This window comes from Rhinolophus ferrumequinum, chromosome 16, assembly GCF_004115265.2.
Source record: "Rhinolophus ferrumequinum isolate MPI-CBG mRhiFer1 chromosome 16, mRhiFer1_v1.p, whole genome shotgun sequence".
Taxonomy (NCBI): domain Eukaryota; kingdom Metazoa; phylum Chordata; class Mammalia; order Chiroptera; family Rhinolophidae; genus Rhinolophus; species Rhinolophus ferrumequinum.
The window spans coordinates 56,108,495-56,124,991 of NC_046299.1; the positions used below are offsets into that span (position 1 = coordinate 56,108,495).

Consider the following 16,497-nt stretch of genomic DNA (forward strand, 5'->3'; position numbering starts at 1 on the left):
GGTACTGCCATAAATATAGGCATATAGACCAATGGGATAGAATTGTGAAATCAACCTAAACATCTCAGTTCAATTGATTTTTGACAAGGGTCCCAGGACCATTCAATGGGGAAAATATTCTCTTCAATAAATAGTGCAGGGACAACTGGATATCCCCAAGCAAAGGAATGATGTTGAATCCCTACCTCACATCATATACAAAAATTAAAATAGATGAAAGAACTAAATGTAGGAGCTAAAGTTATAAAAATCTTAGAAGAAAACAAATAAATATTCATGACCTTGGATTTGGCAATGGATTCTTAGAAATGAATGATACCAAAAGCACAAGCAACAACAAAATAGATAAATTGGGCTTCATCAAAATTAAAACTTGTGTTCAAAGAACATCAAGAAAGTAAAAAGACAACCCACAGAATGGGAGAAAATACTTGCAAATTATGTATCTGATAGAAGCCTAGTATCCACAACACATAAAGAACACTTACAACTCAACAACAAAAGGCAACCCAATTTTTTAAATGGGCAAAGGACTTGATTAGTCATTTTTCCAAAAGAAAGAAGACGTAGAAATAGCCAACAAGCACATGAAAAGATGCTCTGCATTACTAGTCATTAGGTAAATACAACTAGTAACCACAAATGATCCACCACTGCACACCTAATATGATGGCTATAATCAAAAACACAGATGTTGGTGAGAATGTGGAAAACTGGGACCCTTATACATACATTGCTGTTGGGAATATAAAATGGTACAGCTGCTGTGCAAAAACGTTTGGTGGTTCTTCAAAAACTTAAAAAGAGTTGCTATTTGACTCAGCAATTCCATCCCTAGTTATAGACCCAAGAGAAATGAAAACATGTCCACACAAAAACATCTGTGAATGCTTACAGCATTATTCATAATAGCCAAAAAGTGCAAACAACGTGCAATGGAACATTATTCAGCCATAAAAGGGAAACTGATACAGGCTACAACGTGGACGGACCTTGAACACATTATGCTAAATGGAAAAAAGTCTGACACAGGCCACATATTCTATGATTCCATTTATATGAAATGTCCAGAATAGGTTAAGTCCATAAAGACAGAAATATTAGTTTCCAAGGGGTGGTCGGAGGGGAAATGGGAAGTGATGCTTAGTAGGTACAGGGTTTCCTTTTGGGATGAACAGAATGTTCTGGAATTAGAGAGTGGTGACGCTTGCACAATACTCTGCAGCCACTGAAATTGTGTAGTTTAAAATGGTTAACAACTTGAATTTTGTGCTATGTGAATTTTACCTCAATAGAAAAATTTTAAAAACTTTAGTGTGCAGACACATCCCCTGGGGATGGCATTAAAATGAAGATTCTGATTCAGGAGGTCTGGGTGGGGCCCCAAATTCCGCATTTCTGACAAGTTCCCAGGTGAGGCTACTGCTGCTCATCTGTGGCCTCGTTTGAGTAGCAAGGCTACCAACGGGCCCTTCCACTGTGTCACCTCCGATTCTGGGTCTCAGGTGCTTCACCTCTGGGAACCAACCCTACCCTGTCCGTCCCTGTAAAGGAGGGCAAGGAAGAACGGACCGACTGGGGGCTCCCAGGTCTGAGGCTGCAGGGAGTTGTGGGCCTCAGGGCATGGGATTAGATGGAGAGGGGGCTGCAGCTATCGGGGGTCACTCTGTTAGCAGACACAGAGGGGACCAAAGGAGTAGATTTTATTTTGCACAAAGCTGAGGAAGGATAGCCAGGATGCATGGCTCTGTTTCAGAGGAGAGTGTTCAGCGGGTTTGTCACTTCCCAATATTGGGCAACTCAGGCTCCGGTGCTCAAAAATGATCTGAAAGGAAGAAGTGTAAGCAAGCAGGGGCTGCTGAAGGCACCCTGCCCTCCCCTCCCAATCCCCAGGGAACTCCTGTGCCAGGGAACAGAGCGCAAGGAGAAAGCAGGGTGGCAATCCGTCCTGCGCGGTCAGAGGAATGCCAGTCTTGGCACAATGGTATTCCTTGGAAGGGAGATGAGAGGAACTGAGGAGCTTGGAGGGATGAAAATGGCCAGTGAAGGAGTCATCTGCTCTGTGTTAGGTTCGTAAGCGGGGCCAGCTCTTCCAGGAACCCTGACCTGATGCTGGGCTGCAGCAACCCCAGGGAAGGGGTGGGAGCAGAGAACATTTGGGGTGAGCTGGGGGGGGATGCCTTCCCACTTCTGTCCCAAGGAGGAGCTGGAGCCTCTCCCGGCTTGTCCAGTCTACACCCAGGCTATACCCGTGCGGTGGAGCACCCATCCCCAGCCCCAAAGCCTGTCATCTCTGCCCCTAGAGCTGCTCACCATCTCCGAGGAGGTCGGAGGTCGGGCTGAAGGGCCCTGGGGGCAGGTTCCAGGCCAGCTCCTCCAGCTGGCTCAGCAGGCCTTTCACTTCCGCCTCCAGGTGCTCCACTGTCTTCTCCACCGTCTAGAACAAGGAGAGATGGGAACAGGGTGGGGTGGGGGGCAGGAAGAGTCAAGGACAAGAGTGGTGCCAAGTCCTGCTTAATCAGGAGCACCTGGTGATCCAGTGGGAAGAGAACTGGGTGCCAGGGGACCTGAGTCCTCCTCGTCCAGTATCTGCCCCTGCCTGCTTCTCAGTTCCCCAGATCACAGAATCCTAGGGGCCTGCTCTCTAAGTCCACTCCTGGTTCTGGCGCTCAGCGGTTTTTCTCAGGCATAGGTTTGGCCAGGAGCGGCTCTAGGATTCGTATTCTCTTCACCACGGGGAGCTCACATTCCTTTTGTTGCCCCGACCCCTGGTGGCAACTCTGCCAAATGACAGGTTTGGGATTTTGAAATTTTCTTTATTCAGGGTTCTTAACTTTTTTCCTAAACGAACCCCATTAGTTAGCAGTCTGGTGAAAGTTACAGACCACTTCTCAGAAAAATGATTTAATTGAAAAAAATGAAACAGGAATTACAAAGACACCAATTGCATTAAAATATTATTCAAGTATTAAAAATTAAAATTTTGATGTAAAAATTCATGTATTTATTAACTCATTAAATAACATGACCTAACATCAGGTCTAACAATGACTACAATTTTGATATACTTATTAGAATAAATGATATGTCGAGATATACAACCATAATGGTGTGAAATTATCTGATTTCTGTTGATGACAAAAGTCACAGTACTTTTAACACTACTATGGTTAGGTGTCTGTATTTATAATGAATGGGACGCTATGCTAAGGTTTTTGAAAACAATGCACAATTCCCCCCCCCACAAGTTTATGAACCCCAGGTTACAAATTGGCTGTGTAACAAAACACAGTGACTGAATTTCCACCTCCCTGTCTGGTCATTATGCAGAGATCTCTGCCGGGTGTCAGCAAGGCCGCAGGCGTCGGGATCTGTTGGGGGCTGGCCAGCCAACAGCCCAGGTAGGGCAGGGAGATGATTAACACGGTGGCCAGGGAACTAGATTGGCCTGGATTTCCCCAATTTTCTAAAGCAAGGTTGTCCCGAGCTCTATAAAGCCACCGGCCTGGCAGGTGGCCCTGAAGCTGCATGTCCTCCCAGGTCACCCTTATTATTACCTCCTCTATGACGTCTAAACGGCCGTGCACAGCCATGTGTGTGTCACACCCTGTGCTTCGAGTGGAGTCTCCTCGGGAGGGGATGAAAGGTTCAGGAGCTGTGGGAAAACAAGTCTAGTCACTATAGGGTCCTCGGTTTCCCTGTAACACTGGAAGCTCCTATAAAGCACTCAAGTGAAAACCGTCACAAAGAGAAGCCAAAGAAGGCTAAGTGGGGGTTAGGGAGCAAGTATGGAGCTGCCCCCTTGGGTCTGGCCATGGTCACCTGCAGACCCAGATGAGCCTCCTGAAGGAGGTGCTGCCTGAACTGGGTAAGGTAAGGGAGGGAGGAAAAGTCTCCTCGAGGGAGAATGGCATGTGCAAAGATAGGCATGCGTTAGCATGGCTCAGCGTACAAACCCTCGGCGGTTTGGAGTGGCTGGAAACTACAGGTGGTGGGAGATGACACTGGAGAGGTGGATCGTGGAAACAAAGCCAGAGGCCCTAAAAAACAATCACGATGCTTGTTTTAGGGTTTCTGTTAACTGAAGAGTCACATAGTCATATATGGATGTTTTAAATACAGAGAATGGGTTGGAAGCATGTGTCTTTGAAGGGAGGAGGTTACTGGAGTAATCAGTGAAAGAAGTGATGAAACGGAGCAGTAGCAGTAGGAATAGAAAGGAAGAAACTGAGTGGAGATATTTCGGTGGTAGCATTGACATTGCTGACCAGTTAGTCACAACTAACATTTGAGGAGTGCTTACCACATACCACATAGTGTGCTAAACAAATATGTTCACTCAGTCAACCTCTACGACAATTTATTATTATCCCCAATTTACACATAAGGAAATTGATGCACAGAGGGGTGAAATGATATGTCCAATGTCACTCAGCTAGTAAGTGGAAGATTTGAGGTTCACCCCTTGAGCCATCATTTTTCTCCCCAGTGTTGGTTCCTCCTTGGTTCTTCCTGGCATCACAAACCCTCACACGGGAAGTCTTAGAGCCCTGGTTCTGTAAGGTGACACTATATCTTCTATTTTGAGATTTAAACCTCTAGTGTAATTCGATTTAACAGTGTAGTTTGGCTTGGAATTTTTTCAGTTTTTCTTTGCTTTGTTTCCCTCCCCCTCTTGCCAGACCTTAATAATTCTGTTTACTATACATTTATTTTGCACACCAGTTTCAATGGTTCCCTTTACTTCTGGGCCATGTGCATGCCTGGCCCAGTGACATGAAGTTTTTGCACCTGCATAGGATCCACTTCTGTCTCTGGGACATACCAGCCTCTGGGAAGTGCTTTTTCCTGGAGTTACCTGGCCAACTTCTCCTTTCCTTTGTTCTGCCTCTCCTTGCGTGCCTATAAAACCTTTTGGCAATATTAAGAGCAGGAAGGCAATCTATGCAACAGAGTCCACTGCCTTCCCTTTAGGCTGGCATTTTGGAATAAATATGCTTTTCTTTCCACCAACCTCACCTCTTGAGTCTTGGCTTTTGTGTGGCAAGCAGCCGACCCTTTGCATGGTAACAGTTCTGAGCTGAGGTTTCAGAGTTGGTGGTCTGCAATGCCTGCAGGGTATCAGTTAGCTGGAACCTTGGAGACCGCTGACACTCAGGAAGAAGGATACTGTCCCAGAAACTAAGAGGTAAAGAGCTTTACAGAAGATGAAGCAGTCAGCATGATCTAAAGCATCATGGAGGTATAGCAAAGGCTGGAAAAACAGAGCAATGGGAAAGTTACAGCTAAATTCCACCCCAGCACTTTCAGCGAAGTGGTGGAAGTGATAAAAGTGAACTGGCATCTTAAGATGACGAACCGTAGAGCTGGGAGTACTATGGGTGGGCCTGGGTCCCTTGTTAACCCTCTAGTCCTGACTTCCTGTTAAACTTTGTGGTAACTTTCGGGGAAGGGAGGTCAAGAGATGCTAATAAATAGAATAGCCATCTTGGAATTGGGGCTCTTCTTCACATGGGCGGTCAGTAGGAGCACCGGTCGTGAGTGTGCATCTGCACACTCCTGGGGTGACCTCGTGTCTTTTTCTCTTCCCGAATAAACCGTTCTTTTGGTGAATTTTCTGAAGAGTTATTTTTTGCCAGTCGACAGAAGCAAAGCAAAGTTTAGACTGCAGTGGGATGAGAAAGGAAGGAGAGGTCAGAAGGTGGAAACTTGGATCCTGGAAAATGTTTTCAGGAAGCACAGCTGTGAAGGAAAGGAGATCAGATCGCAAAGTCTAGAGGATGTTTATTGTTGTCGTTTCTGTTGTTTTAAGCATTGAAGAAACACAGCCATGCTTATAGGCTGAAGGATAGGAAGAAGACAGAACTGAAGGAATGCATTTCCTGAAGAGATGAGAGGCCACAGAATCCAGAAAGGGTGGGGGGGGGTTAGGGGCCATACATGGAAGGAAGAGAGAGGGGATGCAGCAAAAATGGGTAAGAAAAGTTCTACGTAGAGGGCCAAAAAGTTGAGTGAGTTCCCACCTGATAGCTTCTATTCGTCCTGTAAAATGAGGAGAATCATCTGAAAATTCATGTAGGATTAAGAAAGAGGAGAGCTAGTTGTTGAATTTTCAGGAATTCTGTGAGTGGGTTATTAAACATAGCCACTGATAAGACAGGGGTTGTAATGGTGGCACTATTAATAAATCTTCTATTTTGAGATTTGACCCTCTGGTATAATGCAATTTAACAAGTGTAATTTAGCTTGGGACTTCCAGAAAGGTTTTTGCTCTTTTCTTTGCCTTCCTTCTTCCTGAAAAACCTTAATGACTCTGTTTACCATACGTTTAATATGCATACCAATTTCAATGGTTCTGTTTACTTTGGCCCTGCAGGCCCTATGACTTGGGAAAGGTTTTGCACCTGTATGGGATCCACTCCTGGTTCCAACTTAAATCTACATAACATATACTAAGGTTCTGATAACCAGTTTAACTCCACCTTCCCCTACCTCAGTGGACAAAGCTGAACTCAACTGAAAATTCCACTGCAGGCTGAAGCAATTTACATCCTGGTTAGCAAATATAAAACTTCAGAGGAAACAAAGACTGTGCAATAGTCCTGAGCAGACTCTGCCCAGCTTACCCTCCTCTTACTTTAATAAAGCTTCCTTCTGTATTTCTAACTGCCTCATGAATACTTTCACAACCCGCGAATTAGCAGCCACAACAGCCAATGAAATGGGAGCGATAGTGAGAGAAGTTACACCACGAAAATTGGCAATTTTTTTTCTTTTCCTTTTGTTTAGAGCCAGTCCACCAGCACACCACTGAGTAGGGGGCTTGAATAAAGAGAAGGCTCCCAGGCTGGCCCGGTGGCTCAGGTGGTTGGAGCACCGTGCTCCTAATGCCGAGGTCGCCGGTTCGATTCCCACATGGGCCAGTGAGTTGCGCCCTCTACAGCTAAGATTGTGAACAACAGCTCCGAGAGCTGGGCTGCCATGAGCAGCTGGAGGTTGGTGTGAGTTGCCACGGGCTACCGTGTGCCATGGGCTACTACCGTGGGCCACAGGCTACCGTATGCCACCATGAGCGGCCAGTACCCAGCGTGAGTGGCCGGCAGCCGTTGTGAGCAGCCAGTACATGAGCGATCCATGGTCGACTGGTGACTGACTGCCTCAGCCGGGGGGAGCGCAAGGCTCATAATACCAGCATGGGCCAGGGAGCTGTGTCCTACACAACTAGACTGAGAAACAACGGCTTGAACCAGAGTGGGTGGTGAGAAGCGGAAGAAGGGGGGGAAATAACAAGAGGGCTCCCAAAAGGGATGAGGAGGACGAGGAGACTGTGCAGGAGGACCTAACATCAATGAGGAACGTTGGAAGCACCAGTCCTCCCCCCGCAGCTCAGCAGGCTGAGTGTAGAGCAGCAAAGACGATGGCTGGATGGAGCTGAAACCTGGGAGTCTGCAGGATGAATGTGGTGGAAAGAAAGAGAGCAAAGGAATTGAAGATTTGGCCAGCAAGGGGTTGAGGGGATGAGCTCTGGAGTCTAGCTTGCATAGGAAGGAAGGAGGCTAGTAAGAGGCTAATAATTGGGGGAAACGGAGGGGCTGAAGGGACTGGAGGTCTTGATGCGATGATGGGAGGAGCCAAAGGCAAAAGTGGGAAGGGATACTGCAACTTCAGCTTTTAGAGGCGGAGTAGCTTCAGATTGGCAATAGCAAGGTTGTGGCCATGGATGTAGCCATCTGAAGCAGAGAGGGTTTAAGAGTTACTGGACTTGATTGCTCAAGGTACAAAACTCTTGTAACTGTAAGACCTTGGTGTTAGTTGTATTGCCCAAGAGGACGTTTAAAGTTGCCCAGAAGGTTGGAAGGGCTTGAGGTCAGGAAGGAGATGATGAGCCATTTTGCTGGTGATGAAAGTCACTCTGAGAGGTTGAGTGACTTGCTTAAGGTCACACAATCAGCAAATGACTGGATCCCAAGCACCCTGGCCTTCTCTTGACCCCACTTCAGCAAGCTGGCTGACCCCTCCCTCTGGAGCTCTGCTGGAGTCCCCCTACCCTGAGATTCTCTGGTTCCAGCTCTGTCTGTTCTCTTCCATTCAGGGGCGAGAACCAAGAGCAGAGACAAAACTTCCTTCTGCTCTGAGCATCTTTTGAGGAGAACAGTTTGTGTTTTATATTCTCCATTTCATTTTTCCCCTCCACTGAACTTACAAAAAGCCCCTTCAAAGGACAATGGCCTTCATGTTGACTCTGGGAAAAGAGGGGGATGTTATAGTGGTGCCTTGGGTTACTTTTTGTCTTAAGGGAGTCTTTTAGAGAGCCATATTGAAATATTTACAGATGAAATGCTATGATGTCTTGAGATTTATTTTAAAATAAACAAGAGCTGGGAGTGGGAGGAGGCATGGATGGGAGAACAGAGCAAACAAGATTGGCCAAGATTAGTAATTGTTGAAATTGGGTGATGGGACATGGGAGTTCATTGCGCTCTTCTACTTTCGTGTATGTGGCTTAAAATTTTCCATAATAAAAGCCAGGTGTCTGATGGGTTGTTAGCAAAACGTAGAAGCCATTGTGGGCTGCATGCATTAATGTAAAATGTTCAGAACAAGGGGGGATGGTCTGAGAGACCCCACCTGGAGGGCTGTGCTTCATTCTGGGCCATGTGTCCTGAGAAGGCCTTCGATGGGCTGAACAGGTCTAGAGCTGGCCAGGGTGAAGGGACTCCGAATTCTGATTCATTTGTCTCAGCTGAAAGAACTGGGGTGCTCAGCCTGGAGAGGAAAAACTTCAAGGGGACCAGGAAGAGCTCTTCTGGCCCACAGGGAGGGCTGTCAGAGAAGAGATGGCTGTTCCGGTGTGGGTCTGTGTCCACACCCATCCTCTGCAGGCTCTGCCCTGGGGTCTTTGGCCAAATTTTTCTCCTGAGCCTCACCTGGCCTCTCTCAGACCCTAACCTCTTCCCCCCTCCCCCTCTCCCCAGCTTAGGCCAAGAGGAAGCACTGTGACCCTGCCGGCCACGTGGGGCTCTGCCAGCTTTGTAAGTCATGAACAACATGAATCTGCTCCCCCCATTGGCCTAAAACATACTGTTCTTTACGTGTCTGTGATGAGGTCTAACTTGGCTCCAAAGCCCCTCCAGGGAAAAGGCTGGGCTGAGGTTGCTCTCCACATCACGCAGCGCTAATCTCTCACGTCTGGATAGAACTGCGCCCTGAGCTCCACCGCCCCACTGTCCATGAGCTCATCCAAGCCTCCCGACCAGCTCATCTGAGAAAGCTGGGCCAGAGCCAGGGCCAGGGCCAGGGCTCTGCACTGCTGCTCTCCCCCACGTGGGTCCCCATGGCATTGACCTCAACGCATGGTGGCAGAAAACACAGTGGATAGCCTCTTTCCCAGCCCAGCACAGCCACGAATTGGTGTGGGCCTGTGGGACACGTTGTGCTGCCTCCTCTGTAACCCGGTGGGATAGGCCTATTATCTGAGGCACTGCTACCCAGATACAGCTCATCCATGATGTTGCTCTGTCTTTCAGAGCCTGCCGAGAGGCTTCAAAATTTAACTACAAGGACAGAAATGGGATGAGTCAAGGATAAGTTGCTTCCTGAACCAGAAGCTCCACCAAGGCAAGACCTGGGGTGTGCCTGCCGTTTTCTTTTTCTTTTTCTTCAGCTTGTGCATGTACCACACACACGTGTTGGTGCCTCAGCTTCTTCATCAGTAGAAAGGAGCTCATGATAACACCTGTTTCACGGGGCTTAGAAAGTGCAAACAAGAGAAGGAATGGGGAAGGCTGAAGGATTACCTTGACCAACTTTGAGCAGCTAAGGTTGTAGTTACCCGGTCTTCTCTTCCTTCCTTCCTTCACTCCCTCCCTCCCTGCCCGAGCCAGTTGGGAAATGGACTTTCTTGGATGCCGGATTGTTTTCTCTGGACTGGCTCCCACTCAGGGCCTTTCTGCACCCTGGATGGTGGCCAGGGGTGGAATGTTGTGCGCTGGTGAAAACAGGCTGCCAGTGGAGGCCAGAGGCCCAGGGGGAGGCGCTGGGCTCACTTTTCCAGTTAAAGAGACATGGCCACTGGGTCCCCCTTAGAGGCGGGAAGTATGGCTCACTCTCAATTACAAGCAGAGGAGACCCTTTGTATCTGGGACTCCAACACTAAGAAAGCACCGACAACTCACAGGATTTCTGCTATGCTGGTGATGACAAATATTTTCTCTGGTGACCCTGAAAGGTACTAGTGTGCCTCCTAAATCATCAAAAGCACTCTGCTTTGACCAGCAACTCTTGTCACTTGGGGGTTAATTATATTTGACCACATTCAATATAATAGAATAATAAAATTTTACCACATTCAATATTTGTATTACAATTTGTGATTCATTCAAAACCATCAGTGGTTTTTAAAAATTATTTTAAGCAGAAGAATATTATATTCAAACAATTATGTGAAGAACTCCAATCTGTGGAACTGCTCTGGCTGAAACAGGAGAGGGACCCTCAGGCCCCCAAACAGACAGCTCAGATTCTGAGGAACATTTTTGTTTTGTTTTGGGAGAGAGACATGTCCTGCTCCCTTGGTCTCTGTTCGTTTTCCAGATGGGATTTGAGCCTAGCCAATCACTCTGAGAGCTTAGAAATGTTATTCCAAGACCTTCAGTATCTGGTTAAGTTAGTATTTTGCTTGATACAAGCTAGGCTGCTGTAACAAAGAGCCCCCTTCCATTACACACATGTTTATTTCTTTCTCATGTATCAGTTCAGAGGTAGACTGGCTGGTGGTCAGGGCTGGCAGGCAGCTGTGCTCCATGAGGCTGTACCGAAACCAATATTCCTTCTATCTTGGAATACTATGTTTTTAATTCACTGGGCTATAATGTACTAGAACATTCCAAAACTCCCGCAATGCTGAGAAGGTCTCAGAAGCCATCCAGGATAAACCTCTCTCTCTGCGCTCTGAGAAGAACACAAGGCTGGGAGTCAGACGCAGTCCCACCGCCACTCTCACTGACCACACTCTTTGCCTCTCACTGCCTTCCTCATCGGCATGGGATCTGCCCTGCTCTGTCCACTTTTCAGGACGGCTGTGTCGCTCAAACGGGATCCTGCACTTGAAGGTGCCCTGGAACTGCCAAGTGATGTGAAATGCCACGTAGGGGCGTTTACCAGGTGAGCTGAAGACAGAGCAAGCAGTGCAAGTCCCTCATGGCTCCCCTTCTCCACATGGAGCCAGTGTTCTTGTCTAGATCACTCCAACCAGCTCTCCCCAAGACAGGGAGGCATCTGCTCTAGAACTAAACCCACGCAGGGGTCCAAGTGATGCTTGCGAGGGGCTTCTCCATCAAGCACACAAAGGGCGTAGCACCCGGCTCTCCAGGCTCTTTGAAGCCATTCCCGCTTGCTGGACTCTTGTTTTCTTCACCTTTAGAATGAGCATAACATCCTCTATATTCAAAGTTACTCTTGATTTGTGATCACTTATTATATGCCAAGCTTTATGTTGAGTCTGTACATGGATTATCTCATTTAATTCTGTGAGTTCAGTATGCTTATATCTTTTATTCACAGATTAGAAAAGCAAAGATCAGAGAGGTTGAGTAATATACCCCAGATTATGCAGCTTGCAGGGGGTGGGGACAAGATTTGAATCTGCCTGACACTGTCTATACTATGCCCTGGCAGTGGTGTGACCTTCTGTAAGCAAGGGTCTCCCACTTGGGGCCTCAGCTGCCTCCTCTGTAAAAGGAGGGGATGGACAGGTGTGGGCCAACGGGGACCCATATACCTGACACCTTTGCAGCTGTCTTGAGTCCCCACAATAGCCCAAATGTGTGCCTTGGATCCAACTGCCTTTGAAGCTTCACTCCCCACAACATTTATTTTTGTAAGAAGATATTCTGTGATCCTCACAACAGCCCTTCAGCATCTTCCTCTTTCACCCACAGCAAAAAGCAGAATCGCAATGGAAGATGGATATTCACAGGACCTGGAGTGCTCAGCGGTGGACAGTGAGAGCTTCCCCAATGGCCCCCAGGCATGAGTGAGAATAGTTACACTGGCTAAAAGGACCAGGCTCTAGTACTTCAGATCCTTCTGATAGCAAAATAGGAAAGGAACTCAGCTGAAGCCTTAACTTAAAACAACAACAACAACAAAAATTCTCTACAAATGACACAAAACAGTTTGTTTCACTTAATAAGACCTTTTACAGATCCTATAAAAAAATCTCAATACCATGGGGCGGCCAGATGGCTCAGTTGGTTAGAGTGCAAGCTCTCAAAAACAAGGTTGCCGGTTCAATTCCCACATGGAATGATGGGCTGCGCCCCCTGCAACTAAAGGTTGAAAACGGCAACTGGAGGGCCGGCCAGGTGGCTCAGGCGGTTAGAGCTCCATGCTCCTAACTCTGAAGGCTGCCGGTTCGATTCCCACATGGGCCAGTGGGCTCTCAACCACAAGGTTGCCAGTTGGACTCCCTCAAGGGATGGTGGCTCCGCCCCCTGCAACTAACAATGGCAACTGGACCTGGAGCTGAGCTGCGCCCTCCACAACTAAGATTGAAAGGACAACAACTTGACTTGGAAAAAAGTCCTGGAAGTACACACTGTTCCCCAATAAAGTCCTGTTCCCCTTCCCCAATAAAATCTTTAAAAAAACAAAAAAAAAAACAAACAAAAAAACAGCAACTGGATTTGGAGCTGAGCTGCACTCTCCACAACAAAGATTGAAGAACAACTTGACTTGGAGCTGATAGGCCCTGGAGAAACACACTGTTCCCCAATATTTGCCAATTAAAAAAAAAAATCTCAATACCACAATTGAAAAGGCTAAACAATTCACAAGAATTAGGAGAAATGAACAATATGCATTTGAAGAAAAACTCCAACTTTGGTAGTAATCAAAGAAATGTAAATTAAAGCCAAAAGGGCCATTGTAAGGTACTCTTGCAAAAAAAAAAAGAAAAAAAATCTGGAATTAGACCAAGCTTCTAGATCTAACTACCAGTTATAGACAATACAGGGGAGAGAAGAACATTTAAATGGCACCTGGGGGATGCAATCAGATAAAAATCTAAACGTGGAAAACTATAGGACAAACAACCCAGTTTCTTCAACAAATACATTTTAAGAAAGAAAGGATGGGGGTAGAGAACTATATTAAAAGAAACTTAACAGACATATCAAGCAAAAGCAACATAATGCACCTTCTTGGGATCAAACAAAACAAATGTAAAAACATAACACAATCAGGGGCAATTGAACCCTGATTAGATATTTATGATATGCATATTAAGGAATTCTTGTCCACTTTTAGGGTGTGAAAATGGCATGGTGTGACAATGGTGTGACAAAGTTATGTTTGTTAAAAGATTACCTAGCTTTTAGAGATAGTTAAGGAATATTTCGAGATGAAAATATATGAGGTGTGGAATTTCCTTCAAAATCATCTGAAGGAGGGAATTATAGGTGAAACAAGATTGCCCATGAATTGATACTTGTTGAAGCAGGGTAATAGGTGCATGGGGTTCATTATATTATTTTGCAGGCAAACCTCACCTTATTGTGCTTCACAGATACTGCGTTTTTTACAAATTGAAGGTAAGACCCTCCACCAGCAAAAAGATTACATATGACTCACTGAAGACTCAGCTCGCTGAAGGCTCAGATGATGGTTAACATTTTTTAGCAATAAAGTATTTTTAAATTATTGTATGTACATTTTTTAAGACAATGCTATTACACACTTAATAGACTACGGAATAGTGTAAACCTAACTTTCATGTGTATTGGGAAACTAAAAAAAATCACGTGACTCACTATATTGCAATATTTGTTTCATTGTGGAAGTCTGTAACGGAACCCACAATATCTCCAAGGTATGCCTTTGTATCCAAAAGATTTCATAACCAAAAGTTAAGAAACACAATGGTATATTGTCTGAAATCTGAAAGATTATACACAAAAATGTGGGAACTCAATGTGAAATTACATTAACACATTTATACTTTCCTCTTTTTTTCTGTAGCAATGAGCACTCATAATCAGAAAGAAAATAATGTTTAAAAATGGTTTTAAATTAAAGAGTATGTACCAGTCATGGCTAAAGGGGCCACAAAAAGTCAGCCACTAGTGGGCAGTGGCCACTCCTCCCCTCTGGGGAACACAGACTACTTTGTCTTCTCTGCTCCAGGAGGTGGGGGCTGCAGGGGAGGGTAAGGGTAAGGGAAAGAAAAAGAAGGACGTGCACTGTGCAGAGCCATTCCTCACCGAGGTCCTCTTAACAGGTGGAGAAACTGAGGCTCAGAGAGATCAATGGAGCTGAAGGGACAAGAGAAGTAGCCAGTGTGTTGACACATGTTCCATGCTGGGCGCTTCCTCTTTTGTCCAATCCCCGCAGACAGCTCTGTGGGATGGGTATCGTTCTCCCTAACTTCCAGAGGAGGAAACAGACTCGGAGAGGTGAAGCACCTTACCCAAGGTTACTCAGCCAGGGGCTGCTCGGGGTCAGGATTGGCCTCCATTCTTTCCCTGTGCTCACTCCCACAGTTCATTGTACCCTGAGGTGGTCTTGGGGGGTGCAGGTGGGGCTTCCATCCTAAAGCGGAGCACTTTGCGAGTGACTCAACATCCACTGGCTCCAGGGTGATGGGGGAGCAGCCTGGCCTGGGGACAAGGGCCTGACTGAGGGGGCAGAAGGTCTGGATGCTCTCTCTGGGCACCACTGTGAGACCCGAGACTTCCGCTCACCTGAACCACTAGGATGAGCACACGCTGCCTCTGGCGAAGACCTGGGTGAGATGCTGGGTAACTGGGAACGTGGCTTGTACACTTTCAGTATTGTACAATATGCAGAGTCTCGGGGTGGAGGAATGAGCATCTGTGTGGACAGTAAGTACACTTGCCTCACCTGAGCACTAGCACTGCTGGCAGGAGACAGAGGGGATAGTACAAGGCAAAGAACCCAGCCAGCGCAGCACCCAGAGGGCCTCTCCCTCTTGAATCCCTTCCCTCTCCGCCCAAAACAGCTCAGGCCCTTGGTGAACTCTGGAAGCCTGGAGACGGGCCTCCTCACCCCAACTGCAGCGCTCCTCAGGCCACCTGAGAAGTGAGGCTGTGGCCTTTATCCTGGGGCCACCTGCCTGGCCCTTGACTGGCTGTGCTGGGCCAGGCCTGGGGCATCTGCATGTTGGAGCTCAGCTTCCAAGGCAAGGGCTTACCGGGCCTGGGCGCCTCCGCCGGCCCTCGGGAAGGCGCTCGGGATGGGGGTGCGGGGGGTGGGGGCTGCCCCACCCTGAGGGCGATCCTAGTCTCCTCCTCTCTCACCTTCAATAATCGGGTTTCAACACTCTCTTCCTTTTGGTCTCTCAAATCTTTCTTTTTCCCTCAATTCTCTCTCTCTCTCTCTCTCTCTCTCTCTCTCTCTCTCTCTCTCTCTCTCTCTCTCTCTCTCTCTCTCTCTCTCACACACACACACCTCTTGCCATGTTAGTTGCTCTATTGCTTTCCCTCTTGTTCCGTTTGCCTCTCACACTTTTTTCTTTCCACCTCCTTCTTAGTTCATAGTTCACACCCATCTGTTTATCTCCAAAGTCTCTCTGCCTGAGCTTCTCCCTTCCTTTTATTCTTTCCTCTCGCCTCTCTCCAATCTTCTCTGTCTTTCTGCCTTTATTTCTCTGCCTTTTTCTTTCTCTGCCTGTTTTCTCTCACCGTTTTCCCTCTCTCTTTCTCTCTCTCTCTCTCCATCTGGCTCTGTTTCCATCGTCCTCCCTCCTCCATCTCTAGCTCTCTCCCACCTCGCCACGCTCTCCCCTGAGCCCGCCCGCCCGGGCCCCACTCACCGGCGTCGGCGCCCGCGGCGCGGAGCAGGGCGAGCCCGGCCAGCGCGCAGAGCAGGGGCCGCATGGTGCCGTCTGCCCGCCGCCACCCTCCCCGGGATCGCGCCGGTCCGCCCGGGAGGAAATGCTCGCAGTCCCAGCCAAAATTCCTGGGCGGCTCCGGGCTTTCTGGCTCAAACGAACCCGCCCCCTCCAGAGGCCCCTCCACACCCCGCGCGGAGCCCAGAGACCCTGCGGGCGGAGGGCGGACATGCCAGCCTTGGGCGCCTGCCCGGGAAGGGGCCTCCCTGGAGTCCCCGTTATGAGCCCATTTTACAGACCGGCCAACTGAAGCTTGGAGAGCAGTGCCTTCCTCCGGTTACCCACAGCTACGGCACTGCACCCCTGACTGCACGGAGTGTGAAAGCTTTTCTCTGACCGCATACAAATAAGTCCTTAACTCTAATTACACGGGACAGTGTCTGGCCTTGAGAAGTGGTATCTGCCTTCTCTAGAAACGTTCTGGTCTGCTAACAGTGTAATAATAATACTAGAAGGTATTTTTCAAAAAAAGGTAAAATCATGACTTTCATACAGATGTAAAATGAGCATGGGCTGAAGATTTTGCTTAACTCATTATTAGTGAGGGGATCAGTAAGAGGTGACAACCAGCGCAAAGGATAGACACA

The 16,497-nt window shown here is 47.5% G+C and overlaps 1 protein-coding gene across 6 annotated transcripts; it reads right to left on the reverse strand.

Moving 5' to 3' along the window:
- Positions 1 to 1,038: 1,038 nt before the first annotated feature.
- PLAC9 (placenta associated 9) lies at positions 1,039 to 16,255 on the reverse strand. 6 transcript variants are annotated; one of them, XM_033131393.1, is made up of 5 exons: positions 15,833 to 16,225; positions 14,742 to 14,871; positions 3,558 to 3,655; positions 2,314 to 2,437; positions 1,039 to 1,825 (listed from the first exon to the last, which is right to left on the reverse strand). In XM_033131393.1, exons 1-5 carry the CDS (start codon positions 16,079 to 16,081, stop codon positions 1,815 to 1,817), a joined length of 612 nt encoding a protein of 203 aa, XP_032987284.1. In that variant the 5' UTR covers positions 16,082 to 16,225; the 3' UTR covers positions 1,039 to 1,814. The 6 variants fall into 6 exon arrangements, with proteins under 6 accessions (XP_032987284.1, XP_032987288.1, XP_032987291.1 ...); XM_033131397.1 differs by lacking the exon at positions 14,742 to 14,871 and having other exon boundaries at positions 15,833 to 16,010; XM_033131400.1 differs by lacking the exons at positions 14,742 to 14,871; positions 15,833 to 16,225 and adding an exon at positions 8,629 to 8,770.
- Between the last annotated feature and the right edge of the window lie 242 nt (positions 16,256 to 16,497).